Source organism: Eupeodes corollae, chromosome 3 (assembly GCF_945859685.1).
Source record: "Eupeodes corollae chromosome 3, idEupCoro1.1, whole genome shotgun sequence".
Taxonomy (NCBI): domain Eukaryota; kingdom Metazoa; phylum Arthropoda; class Insecta; order Diptera; family Syrphidae; genus Eupeodes; species Eupeodes corollae.
In genome coordinates this window covers 123106643-123122868 of record NC_079149.1, presented here as the reverse complement: position 1 = coordinate 123122868, position 16226 = coordinate 123106643, and the positions used below count along the sequence as shown (strand labels likewise).

At 30.6% G+C, this 16226-nt stretch overlaps 1 protein-coding gene across 1 annotated transcript; it reads left to right on the top strand.

Annotated features, from left to right (window-relative positions):
- Nucleotides 1-9483: 9483 nt before the first annotated feature.
- On the top strand, nt 9484-10511 carry LOC129950774 (uncharacterized). Its single transcript, XM_056062692.1, has 2 exons — nt 9484-10019; nt 10061-10511. The coding sequence occupies exons 1-2, from the start codon at nt 9484-9486 to the stop codon at nt 10509-10511; spliced, it is 987 nt and encodes a 328-aa protein (XP_055918667.1).
- Nucleotides 10512-16226: the final 5715 nt, after the last annotated feature.

Below are 16226 nucleotides of genomic sequence, written 5' to 3'. Positions count from 1 at the left end.
TTCATTTATTTTTATACATAATTCATTAATTAAAAATTTGTTTCATATTAAACACACAAATAAAATGACCGTGACTTAACTAACTTCCTTTATTCATTTCGTCATTTAACATTATGATAGCTGAACCATGAGTCATATCTTATCTTTTAGATCTGCCTGCACATTAAAAATATGCATCTGACGCATTTGTTGACTATGTTCTTAGTCTTAGGCTAAGATGTATGGCTGACTTGTTGGTTAGATTTTGAATGTAATACGCTTTCCAGAAAAGAAGAAGACTAATTTTTGAAAGATTAACTTTGTTTTACTTATTTACAGAACTTTGAACAGATCGATATTAAAGTACTTGTTAGAAATATTTGTAATTTATTGTAAACTGATTTAAACTGAAAATTTAATTGAAATTAAATAGTACTTGAGAATGTTATTTTATCCATTATGTCTACATTTTCTGACAGGTTTACTTTACTAAATTTATAGAAAAAAGTAAGCCCTTAAAATGTAAAATGTGATTGTTCTGTTTGTTAACTTGATGTCAGCCATATTATTATTAAAACTTAAAGGTTCGTTGGTTTGTCTTTAATTATGCTGTCACTTTTTTGAATCATAACATCAACATTAATATTTATGTAGGAACATAATAAATTCTAAATTCTTATCGTTTTATCGTACGCAGAACACACCGGTACCGGCATCAAATACAGATTCGGTTTAATAAACTCCAACAAAATTAGACTTTTTCAAGAGATTGTTCAAATTTATTTCAATTCAAGATGTATATAGAGAATGGAGATATATTAACAAATGGATTAAGTATCAAAACAATCGAATCCGGTTGGCACTGCCTAGCACGATTTTAATTTTAATTATTTTTTTGTTTTGTGTGTGGATGGATGGGTTATCAAGCTTTGTATTATTTATTCTAAAAGCAAACTTGTCGATCACGAGATCTGTTTTTTTGACTTTCACTTGACAGAGCATAAATTTGAAGAAGTCATTATGATCTTCATCTTATAGAACTCAAAACATATCCCATTTATAGAATTTTAAAAAAGGAAGCTGGTTCTTGTAGCATAAGTGTATGGGATGTGGGGATTTTTTTTGTTTTGTTGGATAATCAATTGAAAGTTAATTTTTAAATTTAACGTGACTTAGCATATTTGAATTGTATAGCAAATATAAACAGACAAAAATTAAATAAAAATGGAAATTTTTAAAGGCGTCAATTCTAAAAAACTTATGCAATAAAATGTAAATTTTGTTAATTAGCATATTGGAATTCTCTTAAGAAAAAACCACAATTTTAGTTATTCCTGTTTCGCTAGGAGTAAAAAAAATAAATATTGATTAAGTTATTATCTGGGCTTTTGAACTCAACTTAATTGATGCTAAATTATTTGTATATTTATATTTTACGTACAGTCATTTAGTTGTGACGTCTATTGTGACGTGTTAAAAAAATGGGCACGTTCAACCGCAACAGTATTTAAAGATAAAGTTGAACTGAAGACTAAAGGATCTCAATGTATAATATGCATAAGCACCATATTTCTAAGATTCCTGAGAATTTTGTCATCAGGCTTGATAGCGCGGAAGAATTTTGAGTTTCCGCTTTTGACAACAACAAATATAAATTTGAATGAGAAATTATGTTTATATTTTTTAAAATACAGAAATCTCTAAGATCCTAGAAACATAAATTGGCCAAATAATTTTAATTTTTTTTGACAGCTCGCAAAAAAACTGTGCTGTTGTTTAAAATGTATTGTACACAAGAGACATGAATTTAGCGAATGATCTCCGGGTTATGACATTTAATCGACATGGAAACTCGTTGGCAGATGGAAATTGGCAAATGTAGCATAAATAGTAGACGTACTTTTGGTATTTCTAGAAACATTGAAAACTTAAAGAAAGAATATTCTTGTCAATCAAAATGAAATGATTGAAAATAACGTATTTGGGTACTTGCATTGTCATTCTTCTTTGTTGGTGCAGCTGTCAAATTTGTATTCAAATTCAGAATAAGAGGATAAGCTTAAGAAGTCACCTTATTTATTTTTGTCTTATTTAAATGATGAATATTTTCGAATTTCAATCTACTTATAAGCAAATAACATAATTAATGACAGATCCCTCACAAATTTTGAGAAAATCTGAACATTTGATTTTTAAATTGAAAAGAAATCAATGTTACGATTGAAAACTCAGTTAGAACTTTTCCATTAATCTGTATTGTATGATTTTCTTTTCAAAGTTTTGTCAAGTTCTATTGAAATCAAATTAACCCAAATCGCGAATAAAAATTATTAATAATCACAGAAATTCGAAGGTAGCGAACAGACCTGATATTTAATCAGGCTCCATTGAAAACAATAGTCTTGACAATGGTCCTGTCATTTTGACTAAACTTTTCCATAGATAATTTTATTTTTATTCCCAACGTTTATTTTCTACTAAAACCAGTTGAATAGGATTAAAGCTATTCAGGTTTTCATATAACCGTGTAATCAAAACGCCGAATGATATCCAGTCTTTTGCACTTTATTTTCCAGTTCCAAACTATCCACTTAAAACAAACATACCCTATTAGTACTGGCAGGCGTTTAAAAATAAAATGAAAAATAAACCTCAACAAGATTTGGACATCATCGCCTCGCCATCGCGATCGTTGTGCATTTTGTTAATTCTTGTTTTTTGGGCTTTGTTTATCTTATTGTTGTTGTTTACTAAGGTTTTTGGGAAAGTTCATGGGTCGTTGTGCGACTGTTGATGCTTTGACTTCTTCGTTAGTTAGTTTAAATTTTTGTTGACCTCAAAAGTCACTGTGTATATGCAATGGTTGTTACTTTGGTGCATTTACACGTACAGGTTTTTCTGTTTTGTTTTTAATGATGTTAAAAGAGATGAGGCTAGAGTTTTGTTTGTTGCTATTTTTGTTTTGTTTTTTAAACTAAAAAAGCAAAATGCTATGAACCATGTTAATGGCCTCATGTTATAGTGCAAAATAAAATGTTGTTTTATATCGTGTGGAACATCATTTTTGAGGAGGTCATTTGAATGCTATTAAGTGTTTAATGTCTAGTAGGTTAGGTACATAAGTTAAAGATATGCTATCTATGCCAAAATGTTTTGCCTTTGGGTTATGTTTTTTTAAGGAATTTGTTTTTGTCGTATGTTTGTAAAAAAACATGACTAATGAGTGAAACATGATCGAATTATTATGATAAGACATTAGGTTTGTAAATTATAGTGATTTATTGCTGAAATTTGTTGAAAAAAGTAATTTTACATTTTAGAATGTTTATGTACTCATGTATTTGAATGTGATTCAAAGATCAAGTATCTTAAGAAGATTTTAGTGTTGGATGTTTTAAAGAATTATAAGATGTACGCTTATTGAACAAAAAAAAAACAATCCAACCAAAATATGTTTTTATAAAGTTAAACTTATCAAATTTCAGAGGAAGTGAGACTTAAAACCTGATATTTTTTTCAGAAAAATCGTGTTATATTCTCTATATTTTAAGGAGCCACTTTTCGCTAGAAGATTCAACATTTTATGGCTGCTGGTATTTCTTAAAATCGATAAAATACAAATGCATGACACATCAATAAAGAAGGTCTGTAAGTTTGTAGCGAGGTACAACAATGGCGCCACACAGTTAATAATTTATCGAAGGTAATTTTCCATGGATTTGCACTTAAAAACAATAAAATTTGTGAGTTAATCTTGAGAATTTGTTGATTCCAAAACTTTTGAAAATTGAAACCACTATCAATTTTGACATTTGTATTATAATAAAAATGTCAACCGCATTATGTCAATATGAATTTATTATACAACCACAATCGTAAAATTGACCCTAAAGGGTATTTAACTTTCAAACTTGACAGTTCTAATATATCAATGTAAACTTATCCTTAAGCCAATAGCCAGCCTGTCAAGCGTCAATGTCAATAAATTTAAGTAAAAACAATATATTTATTAAGGCTATGTTCACAAACAAAGAACCTGAATAAATAAAAAAATATTATCAAAACTCGGAATGGATGACAGATTAACAGCTAGATTATCTTCTATGCCTTACATATTACTGGTGTCAGGATAAAATTTCAATATCGACAAAAACATGATTTAGGATGGTTTTCGTGCATGTTGTGCCCTTGTGCGGATTTTTGATTGATGGATAGAAATGATTTCATTTCCTTTGTCAAATTCATTGAAGCCGATGACACTGTCTTCTTAATAAATTGTCCTGTCCCTCTTGGGCCACAGGACCTAACACCTTCTCGAAGATCTTAACTCAAAGCTAACTTTCTATAAGCAAATTGGTTCTAAATATTCCATTAGATTCCTGTTATTTCTCAAAATAAAGGATGTGGATTGTATGTGGAACCTATTATAAAAATCAGATTATTCACTCTTTTTTGATTCAAAAGATTAGCAAAATTTGATTGTAAACCAGCGCATATTTAATTGTGTATAAATGCTTGACTAGTTACATTGTTATGTACATATGTTCCAATGGATCATTAACTTTTGACCACAATGTATGCCCAAAACCGTCCATGAATGTCACCGGTCAACGTTGCCGTCATCGTTGTTGTTGTCTTCATGCGTAAACGTCGCGTCGTCGTCGTTGGCACACCGTGTCACTATCGAAATTATTGTTATTTTCATCGCATATTGTCGTCATCATGAGTGTGTGGCGGCTGGCGGCGGCATTGTGGTCACATTTATCGCCTTCGCTTGGTTTATTTTAACCCCCCAGTCAGTCTGTGTCAGTTGTTGCTAATATATTATTTAAGATTCTTAACCTATGGCGATATTGAAGCGTTGCTTCTTTTCTTTTTTCAAAAATTTTAAATGCATTTTTTTGTTTTGTAAATTCATATTTTTATTTTGCTATTGGCCTGGCTGAATGGCTGGATGTGTTTTAGTTGCTGTCATGGTCATTCGTCCGCTTTGCGGGCATTGGTTTGGAATACCAATAAGGTGGTGGTGTTTACTGCTGCAAAGTCATGTGATGTGATAATATAAAATGGAATTTTACATTTTCTTGACGCTTTGAAATCTGTTACTACTTTGTTTAATTCGACTTGAGATTCAGACTTGAAACTTGACTTGAAGAACTTGAGACAGCCACATTGTTGTTGTTGCTTTTTTTGATAAAATATTTGAAGAAGATAACACAGCTTGCTATGCCGTAAAATTTTAAGAAAAAAACAACAACTTGTTTAAGTGTCAAGAATTCAATCATTAAAATGGACATTAAATTTAAACCGACTGAAGCCATACACAAAATGAGAATCACATTTTAAATATATTATGTGCATTATACTTGTTGACATTAATGCTGCTATATTTGAATGGGATGGACACGGACTTCTGCTGGATACCTACTTATTATCATGGTCAAATTATACTGGAAAATAAATACTATGACTAAGTGAGTATAGACTTAAAAAAATAGAGTCTTTGAGGCAGTTCAATGGCTCGTGGGGTTTTTCATATGATTCCTGAACCTATTATGTAACCGAGTTTTAAAGATTGTATGTGTCAATTAGCGAAGACCACACAAGCTTAAAAACCATATAAGTTTTTATGTTGTAAATATGTTGTAAAGCAAACATTAAAACGCTAGAATAGTAGTATTATGCAATTTTTACAATTTTCGGTAAAAAAAGTAAGAACAGCCTTCAAAAAGTTAGTAGTATTTGACAGATGCAACGTTTGTGACGGATGCAACGTAAGAGTGAAGTCTACTGTTGAAATTTCACTAAAAGTGTCAAATATGGACTCGATTTTTCACTTTTTAATAGGCGCTTTTTTTAGTTCAATAATCTTGTTTCTTTTTTACTTCTGAACGTTTAGACTTTAGATTTACATTTGTGATTCGGTTTTTGTTCTAAACGTGTTTCAAGGTTGTTCAGAGCTTAGAATAAAATAATTGAACAGGGCGAATTTATTGCTGAACACAAGCATCAGAATTTTCATCCTCGATATCTTCAAAAAACGAATTGAATGCTTGATTCATTAGGTCTGTTCGCTTACTTTCTGAACTAAATTTCGTAAAAATAGATATTTTTAAGAGTGCGGGTGAAATTCTCCCACAAAAAGACGAAACTACAAAAAAATAAGCGAAACAACAAATTCTCCCCACAATTTGACTGTCCAAAAAAATATAAAGTTTGATACATCATCGTTTAATTTCGTGTTTAGAATTTATTTCTTTTTTTGTAAATGGATAAATTAAGACAACATGAACTTCAAGAAAAATCATGCTTTTATGAAAAAAATGGATTAAATTGATATGTACTTAAAAATTGCAATCTTGTTGCTGTTCTTTGGGAAATGAATTTTTAATTTTATAAGTAACAGCAAAAGCGAGCAATTTCACATTTTTCACAAATCAGTTCAAAGAAATTTGGGCTAGAATTCGTAGGTAGGGGAAATATTTTACACTCTCGTGAGCGCTCTCCTCTACGAAAAACTACAAAATTTTTGCGTACGCGAACAGGATTTAGACTGTTTTAAAAAAGGTACGCGAACGGAACTTATAAATAATTTTCGATTTTAATTTAAGATTTTAACCTTATGTCTTGTTTTTGAAAAAGAAAATGACAAATAATTTGACAAATGTCAAAAATGACAGCTAAGTGGTTAGGTGTGTTTCAAAAAATTATTATTAACGCACAGAACAGACATCTTTCAGAGCACGAGTTAAATATTTGAAACATTATGTATTGATAAAAGTGATAACATTATTTGGCATCCTTAGTCTCAAGTACAGTCTTTAACACAACACTGCACCATTTATGTAACAGAGATAATATTGTTATATTGTAATATTATCTCTTCTTCATTATCAAGCCAAATGATTGTACGCTTTAGTCTCCTTGTAGAAAGGTTAGGAAGGGTATAAATACGACTGTATGATGAGTGGATCGGCAATCTTATAGTAACTAAAAAGTAGCCTTAAGCTCTTTTAAAGATAAATGTATAATAGTAGAAAATAAAGTACATAGTTCCAAAAAATATTTTTTTTTATTTTAAAAGTACAAAACAAATGTTTTAATTTACACTCGACATAATCGGACTCTGATCAGAACTCTTTTCTGAGAAACGTGAGATCGAAGCTTCATTGTGACAGCATGCATTGAATTCCTATGGCTTAGCTCTTAAACGTCAGGCGAAGCCGAAGCTGAAGCGTGTTTGTGTTTTAGCCATAAAGCTCTGCAATCACCTTTTCTGAGCATGCCTTATGGTTCACTTATAAATATAAACTTAACGTCACATCTGTCAAAGTAAAAGGATAAATTAATGCTTTTAAAAGTTTCGAATGAAAATGCCAGATAATATATATGTATTTTGTATTTAAGAATTAAAAAACTGACACTTGAATAATTCCATTCTCCTTGAAAAAATATTCCACTTGAACCCTTTTTAAAAAAAAGGAAGTAGTTACAAGCAGAAATATCTTCATATATTTAAACCAAGTACAATAATTTTTAAAAAACACGACATTGCTTGCAATTAATCTTCCTTAATATAAAATACATTCAATGCATATCAATTAGTTTTAAAATGAAACTCATCAAAAAGTTTTTCATAGTAATTTAATCGAAAGAATACAAACCAATTTGACTAAGTTATAGAGGTACATAAAGCTCATGTATCCAAACAAAAATTTCATGGTTATCTTTTTTTTTAAGAAAAAAAGAACAAACAAAAAAATTCATATAAATTTAGCATAATCTTCATCGATCCATTAATAATGTAAATTTATAATCTTTGACACCCACATCATCAATATTATTAACTTTTATTATTGTATTCCCTTCTAAATTTTTGTGTTTTTGTTTTTTGTTCTTCAATCACGAGTTAAAAAATGTTATATTTGAACTTCATCTTCATCAGATGAAGAAGATCTTTTTGTATAACAATGAAGATGCGAAAGACCAACATTCCAAACCCTGCCACATTTACCTAACAATAATTTATACAAAAAGGTCATTGAAAAGAAAAAAAAAGAAAAAACAAAAAAACACACTAAAGTAAAACATTTAAGAAAAAATAGTGTTTTTTTAATTTAAATTCCCACAACAACCTATAAAAATACAAAATTTATCAAATTAACACCAACAAATTTAATCCCATTTAAGATTGATTTTGTTGGTTTATAATGTTTTGGCTAGTTTTTTTTTCAATTAGAGAAAGGGAGGGCACCTTGTATATCTTTTACGTATGGACCAAAAAACCATCTGAACTTGAACTTGAAGATAAATTTTAGAGGTTTATTCGTGCAAAAGGTTTAAAAAAAAAAATATATACGTATATATTAAGGTGATTGAAATTTGTTTATTTTTTCGTTTTGTGAAATTCAAATTCTTTTGGTTTAAAATAGGAAATTTATTCAACATCTTCTTTAAGTTTATAAGAGTGGATTTCATAATGTATTTTATTTATAATAATTCTCATGATGAAATTCGTTTTGTGTTATAAGAGGAAAAGGAGATCATGAATTGATTGTGTAGTTTTGCTTTTCTTTCCTACATAAATTATCAATGGCTGTCTTTTATATGAATTCAATATTTCACAAAGATTCATGGTGAAGGTGTTGAAATTTGAGCTCGATTCGTTATAATTATAACCCTTATAAAACATAAAACTCTTTACGAAATAAATCCTTTCGAAATCTCAATATTTACCACATAAATCTAAACAGAGCCAAACCTATAATGAAACCGTTGAACACATCCATAGAATGTGACAGATTGAATGGATTGAGTTTTGGGTTTATACTACATTTTCGCATAAAATGTAGACTTAATTTTCGTATGAAATAAAAGTGTGAAAAAATTGATCTCTTTTCACTTCTGGAAGAAATATGTGTTTATCGGTTTATTTTAGAACAGATTTGGGTTAGTTTGAGTTTATGCGATCTGTTCCATTAAAATTTAAAGGGATCTGTTTCTAATTTATAAGTTTTTACTTTTGAAATTATAATGGTCACAAAATAATTTGAAATTTGCTCAATTTTTAATGTTTCTAGATGTAAACACTACAAAATATAAATCCTGTTTATTCTGAAACTTGTCAATTGTTTGTTAGGCGTTTTCCTTTTAAGCTCAAATCAGAGCAGAGTTTATTAAGAAATCTCCGACTTATTTATGAAACACACTGGAGAAATGAACAGTCAATGGGTCGTATGCAAAAAGATGAGATCAAACTCTTTACTCACTTTTTTGAGAACTTTCTTAAGGTTGTATGCAAAAAAATAATTACTGACCGAGTTAGATCTCACTTGGTGAGTTCAATCTCAGAGGGATGAGATCGATCTCAAAACGAAAGCTCGCCATGAGATTGTGCTCGTTTTCATATGCAAAAAGCTGAGTAAACACTTGGTTACATAAGATCGATCTCACAAATTGTTAAGCATGGTATTTCTCGGACTCAGTTCACATAAAACGGTAAGGATGGCTGAATTTATAATTAATTATGCCAGACAAAGAAATTATAAGGAAAGAAGGTCTCCAATAGGTGATGATTTTCGTCGTTTGTACCGGTTTAGTGAAGAAGGTGTGCGATTGTTAACGGAGGAATTTTTGGGCCCGAGCTCAGAAACGCGTGGTGGTGCTCTCACAAATGAAGAAAAAATAAGAACATTTCTGCGATACATAGGAGACCCGGGGTTCCAAATTGGAGTTGGTGAAGACGTTGGAGTTCATCAATCTACGGTCTCTAGAGTGGTGCAGCGAGTTTCTGCAGAAACTGCAAGCCAGGCCAAGAATTGGATTATATTCCCACATACTGTGGAAGAAATACTAGAAGCGCAAAGGTTATGGAGCTCGAAGTACGAGTTTCCTTATGCAATTGGTGCTTTAGATTACACTCATGTCCGAATAAGGAAACCTTTAACCTATCATGAGGAGGATACTACTCCATTAATGTTCAAGCTTCATGCAATGCGGAAGAAAAGTTTACAAGTGTTGACGTTTGCTGGCCAGGATCCGTACACGACTCCCGTATTTTGAAAAACTCTTTCCTATATAGTCACATCAATAATAATAACTCATCAGGAATACTTCTCGGTGATGAAGGTTATGGCATTACTCCATGTTTAATGACCCCGTTTAAAGAAACGAATAATGACATCAAACGTAATTTTAATTCTGTTTTGACAAAAGAAAGAGTTATTATAGAGAGATGCTTTGGACAAATCAAACAGAGATTTCCTATTTTGCAATATAAAGTTCGAGTGAAGCAAGAAACCATTCCAAATTTAATAGCTTCTTGTTTTATTTTGCATAACTTCGCTAAGTATTTACACGAAGACGAAATTGTTGATGAAAGCAATCAAATCATTCCAACTAACGATGCCACTGAAGGTCAAATCCTTCCGACTGCAGCCCGTATTAGAAACACCGGACAACAACATATATCATTTTCACTTTCAGACGACATTTTTTTTCACTCGCCTTACATGAAGAAGAATCATAACTAAGCAACGAACAGAGCTTTGAGATCGATCGATGAATTTCAACGAGTAATAGCTGTTGAGCTTAAACTCGTTTTTTTGCATACAAAACTGAGTCTGAGTTCCGCCCTGCTCGATCGATCTCACCGGTGAGTTCAAGCTCGTCAGTTCAAACTCTGAGCTCTTGCTCATCTTTTAGAATATGACCCAATGGCTTTAAAATTTTCCATACGTTTCATTCCACATGAAACAAACGTGAAGTCAGCCATGCTCAGCTTTTTACTCCATTTGATTAGTAGTTTTATTCAGAGCTCGTAAAAAAGAAACACAAACGGAGCGCTCTGATATCTTTGAGCAACAAAAGAAAGACAGATCTTTTTTTGACAGCTCAGTTCTCTGCTTTGAGCTTAAAAAGAAAACGGATGTTCTCGAAATAATAGTTTGAAAGTTATTATTCCGAAAAAATCAGTTAGAGGTAAAATTTATATCAGTTTGGTAATTAAAACGCTCAAGTCAAAGGACACAGTTTCTCACATGAGTAGCTTGCTGTTAATTGTAATTAAAACAACCACTTTCGTAAATTCATCTATTAGATGATATTCCCATCGAACTCTTTTGAGACAACTCATTTTGACGTTCAATAATTTTATTGCATTTCTGCTCATTGACAGAAAAATAGAAATGTCACTTTGACTTCGTAAAATCTGTTCAATTATCAAATGATGAATAATCAAAATGAGTTTACTTAATATAGTCCAATGTGACCACTCCCTTACCGACTATAATTTAAACTGTTAAATTAATGTACATATGTATATGAAGTAAATATATATTTTTATTTTACATAGGGAAACTGAAATAAAAGTAAAGTAAGTTTAAAAACTACTGCAAAACAAAGTAAGATACAAATCTTTTATTGCGACTCTAGGGACCTTGAAAAGTCGAGAAATGTAAAAATTTTCCGTTCGACAAATCGGACCGATTACAATAATTTCCTATGGGAAGTTAAAAAACATACTTTGATAATTTTTACATCTTCAAAGGACTTAAGTCTGAAAAACCCCAAATGTTGACTTTTTGACCACCGGATTATGTGCTAAACCTACAAAGTCAATACAAAGTTTCAGATTTTAGAAATTATTTCCAAACTGTATTTAAATAAGACTCGTCTAGACTGTTACTTAGGTCTATACATTTAACACAAAGTCAGACGAATAAAACACCGAGATGAATGTTTTAAACTTAACCACGATAAATAATTATTTACGTAGGTAGGTTATATATATAAACCATAGGAATGTAAAAATTTAATAAATATCTTCACCTTTTTTTTTTCTTTAACGCCTGTCTAACTATACCTTTAATATAAACCTGCTCTATGCCATCAGAAGAAGTGAGAATCGTCGTCATAAACAAATAAACGCAAACAAATTAATGTTTATTTTATTTTTTATATCAGGTTTTGCTTTTATTCGATTTGCATCAAATTAAGATAATATGCCAATAGTGTTATTTTCTAAAAAAGTATAACCCATCACAAGTTGTGGCAATAAAAATGTAGCAACATATCAAAAGATCCATATACCTACCTACCTTCATAATAATATTCATAAGATGCTCTCTAAACATCTTGAGATTGGTCGGGCCATCGTCGGTCGTTTAGTGATTGTCCGGACTAGATAGTACACCATTGAAAAGCACCTCACAACATCATTGGACATCCTACTCTACATTACATACCTACTAATGTTATTTAAATAAATTAGTAGTCGAAAAAATTATAATAAAAATGTCATAACAATATTAATCGGGTTGAATATTCATTTATGAGTGTCAACGCGATTAAATTAATTATGGAGGAGGGTTATTATTAGTTTTTAATCTTGTTACATAATATGATGATGATTTTTTAATTTTATTATATCTACCGTCATCGTTGTCGGGGTTGATTCCAATGTTAAACTCACTTACAAACAAAGCACACTTCTCTTAAAAGCAATTTAAAGGGAAAGAAGAAATTTTAAAACCTAAAAGTCACATTTTAACAGATGACTACATAAATATGTTAGAAATCGGAACGTTTTGCACGAATAAAATACATTGTAACTTATCTTTGTATGCACTTATAAAAAAACTTGAAATTGTTTCGACGCATAATATACACAAATTTGGCTATTATAGACTTGCTCAATGAGCTTGACAAGTTCCTGGATAAATGGTCACTATATCCATCATTTATACCGCAAACAGCAACGGGCGAAAAACACTATTATTAACTCGTCAAAGATTTCCGGCATTATTTTTATTATTTTAATATTCATCTAAGACCAACTTTGATGTGAGCAATTGAACATTACTTATGTAAAATCTCATCAAATAATTCATAGTTTGAGAGTATACCTGATGCCAACATCGCACAAAGTCAATGTTTGCTTAACATTAACATCTACAATTGTTTTATAAAGATGATGATTAGGCAAAATTAATTTTTTACTTATGTTTTCACAGAAGAGGATATGTATGACTTCCATGTTTTTTTGTTTTATTACAAAATAAAATTGTAATGGCAAGAAAGCCTCAAGTTCAACTTCAGCCTATTTAACACTTGAAAAGACAAATTACGCAAAAATATTTATTACTGTCCGAAAAAGCTTATTTTTTCAAATACATATTATGTTATTTTCGAAGGTGGGAAACTTTTTCGAGGAAGAGTTTATTCAGGATAACAGTCGTTTTTGAGATGAAACACAAAAAGAGGGATTAAAAAACCTAGATAATAATAAAATGTTTCCTTCGGAAATATACTCTTCTTAAATTCATCACTCAAAAATAAACAATATGCAACAAGTTAAGATCGGAATTATTTGGAAAGTCTTCAATATTGGTGCAGCGTCTTTTATCTGAAAAGCTTAGTAAATAATCCGGATATTGTAAGATACCTGAACCTAGATTTAGATCTTGATTTAGCTTGTAACATTAAGGGTTAAGTAAGGGTAAAACATACAAAGTGCATCTTTATCTAGATTCACATTTTCGGATAGTTTTAGATCGTAAATGTGTCATTTGACAATATTTATAATCGATACTATCCGGATAAGTGATAACTCCCGGATAGTCAAGCATCTAAATCAGCCATACTCAACCTTTTTTTTTAATGGGCCACATTGATAATTTTGTAAAATATATATTTATTGAATATATTTTAATGTGATTTTTGAAATTGAGAACAGATTTTCAAAACTTTATTTAGATCTGCCTTGTTGCTGCATGCCAAACTAAAGACATCATCTAGGTGGGAGTCTGTAAGTTTGTTTCAGTAGATATTTTTTGCATATTTCATTCTTTAAAACGAAGATTCGCAAACAAATGTAGATCCAAATAATGTCAGCAGAATCTGTGAACTTCTTTGACGATTGCATATTTTTCGTGGACGATGCTCCAAAATTCTAAATATTTCCCTTTTTTCCTTAAACGGAGCTTCAAGATTTGAATCGTTTTTAAAATCGATGAACTCAGCAAAAAACTTTGCCTGATGTTAATTTAAAATACCCTCCACTTGTGAGATAGCCGTTGTTTCTAGATGCCATGGGTTTTTTACAAGCGCTAAGCATTTTTTTATTTTTGTGATATTATGAAATCTTTTTTCAAATTCTTTTGATTCAATATTGTTTTGCAGTTTTCTTTAAAAATGTCGATGAGGTCCTTTGTAGCTATACCATTTTTGGAAAATTTTGTAGCAGTTTACTTCATACTTCTTCATGAAAAATATTAAGCTTTTCTTCAAAAGCAAATATTTTACTTGTCATCTGTGAAATTATGTTATTTTGTCCTTGTGAATTTCGATTGAGTCTATTTAGTTTTCCTGTGATATCGCATAAAAATGCTAAAAGACACCACTATTGATCATCTAGCAATTCTGCTTAAAGTTTTTTATTTTGTTGAAAGAAGAGGATTATTTCGGAGCGAAAGGAAAAAAAACCTTTCCAAAACCCTTCCCCTACTAAGCCATCGTACAGAGGTATGCAAAAGAACTTCACCATTATCACTTCCCAATTCTTCCAAAAGGCATTTAAATTTTCTGTGGGTTAATTCTCTCGCTCGAATATAATTCACAATATCAATTACAGTCTTCATCGCAGCATCGATTTTTAAATTTATAATCCGTGCTGCCAAGTTTTCTTGATGAATAATGCAATGAAATGTAATTAAATTTGTCAAATTATATTTTTTTTGAACAATATTATAAATCCATTTTCAGATCCAGTCATTGATGGACAGCCATCTGTACATACACCCTCAATTTTTTTAATAGCAATGTCATTCTGCTCTAGAAATTTTGAAATTGTATCAAGAAAATCTATTCCCCTAGTCTGATCGGAAAGAATTGAAAAAATTCTTCCAAGATTAAATTCTGTTCTGTGCAATATCTAACAAACACCGAGCATTGAGATGTTGCTGAAATATCAGTGCTGGAATCGAAAGCCAAGCTAAAAAACATACAGTTCCGTAAGTTTTAATATATTTTTTTTTTTTTGCTAAATTTATCAAACAGTATATCGGCAGCACTTACGAAACATTCTTTGACAATTTCTGCATCAGTGAACGGTTTCATGTGCTTACCAAGAGTATAGAAAATTTCGTAAGATGCCTTAGTTACCACAGAGTCTTGAGATAAAGCCACGGACATCACATTTTGTTGCTCTTCTAATGATCTTTTTAAAAAATTTTATTTCTCAATTCTAAATTGTGTTCTAGGAGGATAAGTCTGTTGAAAGATTTGCGTTAAAATGACGACCAATGTTATACTTTTTTAAAATAACTTTTTCATGGCATATTAAACACCTAGCCTCGTTGTTTTTGCTTGGCACAACAAAATATTCTGTTTCCCATTCGTCTTGAAATGATCTACATATTTTCATCAGATATATTTCGTGTTAAGAATTTATCAAACCACTCTGCGGGGCAACGTTTATAACGTATCGAGAAATTCGAATAATTTTAAGATTCGGATATCAGATTCCGAATCTATTTCGGATACATACATATATAGATTTCCAAACAAATATAGACATTAGTTTTGTTTTCAATTTTACAAAATCAAATATTTTCCAGACAATTGCCAAGTTTTTATTTCACTCTCCTGCTCTGTCAATTGGTCTACAAAAAATCTTAGAAATACAAAATTGCTAGTTAAAATATAAACAAAAATCGAATGGAATTCTTTACCCAATATCAAATAAGCTTTGTATTTCTTTTCTTTCAATTTTAGTTTTACGACAAAGAATACTTGAGAAATCGAATGATACACAGTATATTTTCTGAGTTTTGATACCAAAACTTTTCTTTCGGAGAATACGAAACTTTCTGCGATCTTCAAAACATAAACTGGCCAATTCAAAAATGAGCAATTCCGTTTCGATATTATTCAAAGAATATAGAAATATCTAAGATGCATTTTTCTTTTTTAGCTCAGGAAAGATTTCTGAACAGAGTTTAATCATATCCAAAATCCTCTGAACAAAATGTGTTTTTTTAACACTCCGAATTGTTTGTTAAACACACCTGAGACGTAAGCTGTCACCATTTGACATTTGTCAATATAGTTGTCATTTGCTTTTATAATAACAAGAAATAAGAATTAAAACTTAAACAAAATGAAATGGAAATTTTGTTTCTTGTGTTCAGCATTGAACTGAGTCAGCTCAGTTATTTTATTCTGACAACACGTACAAAATAATTTTT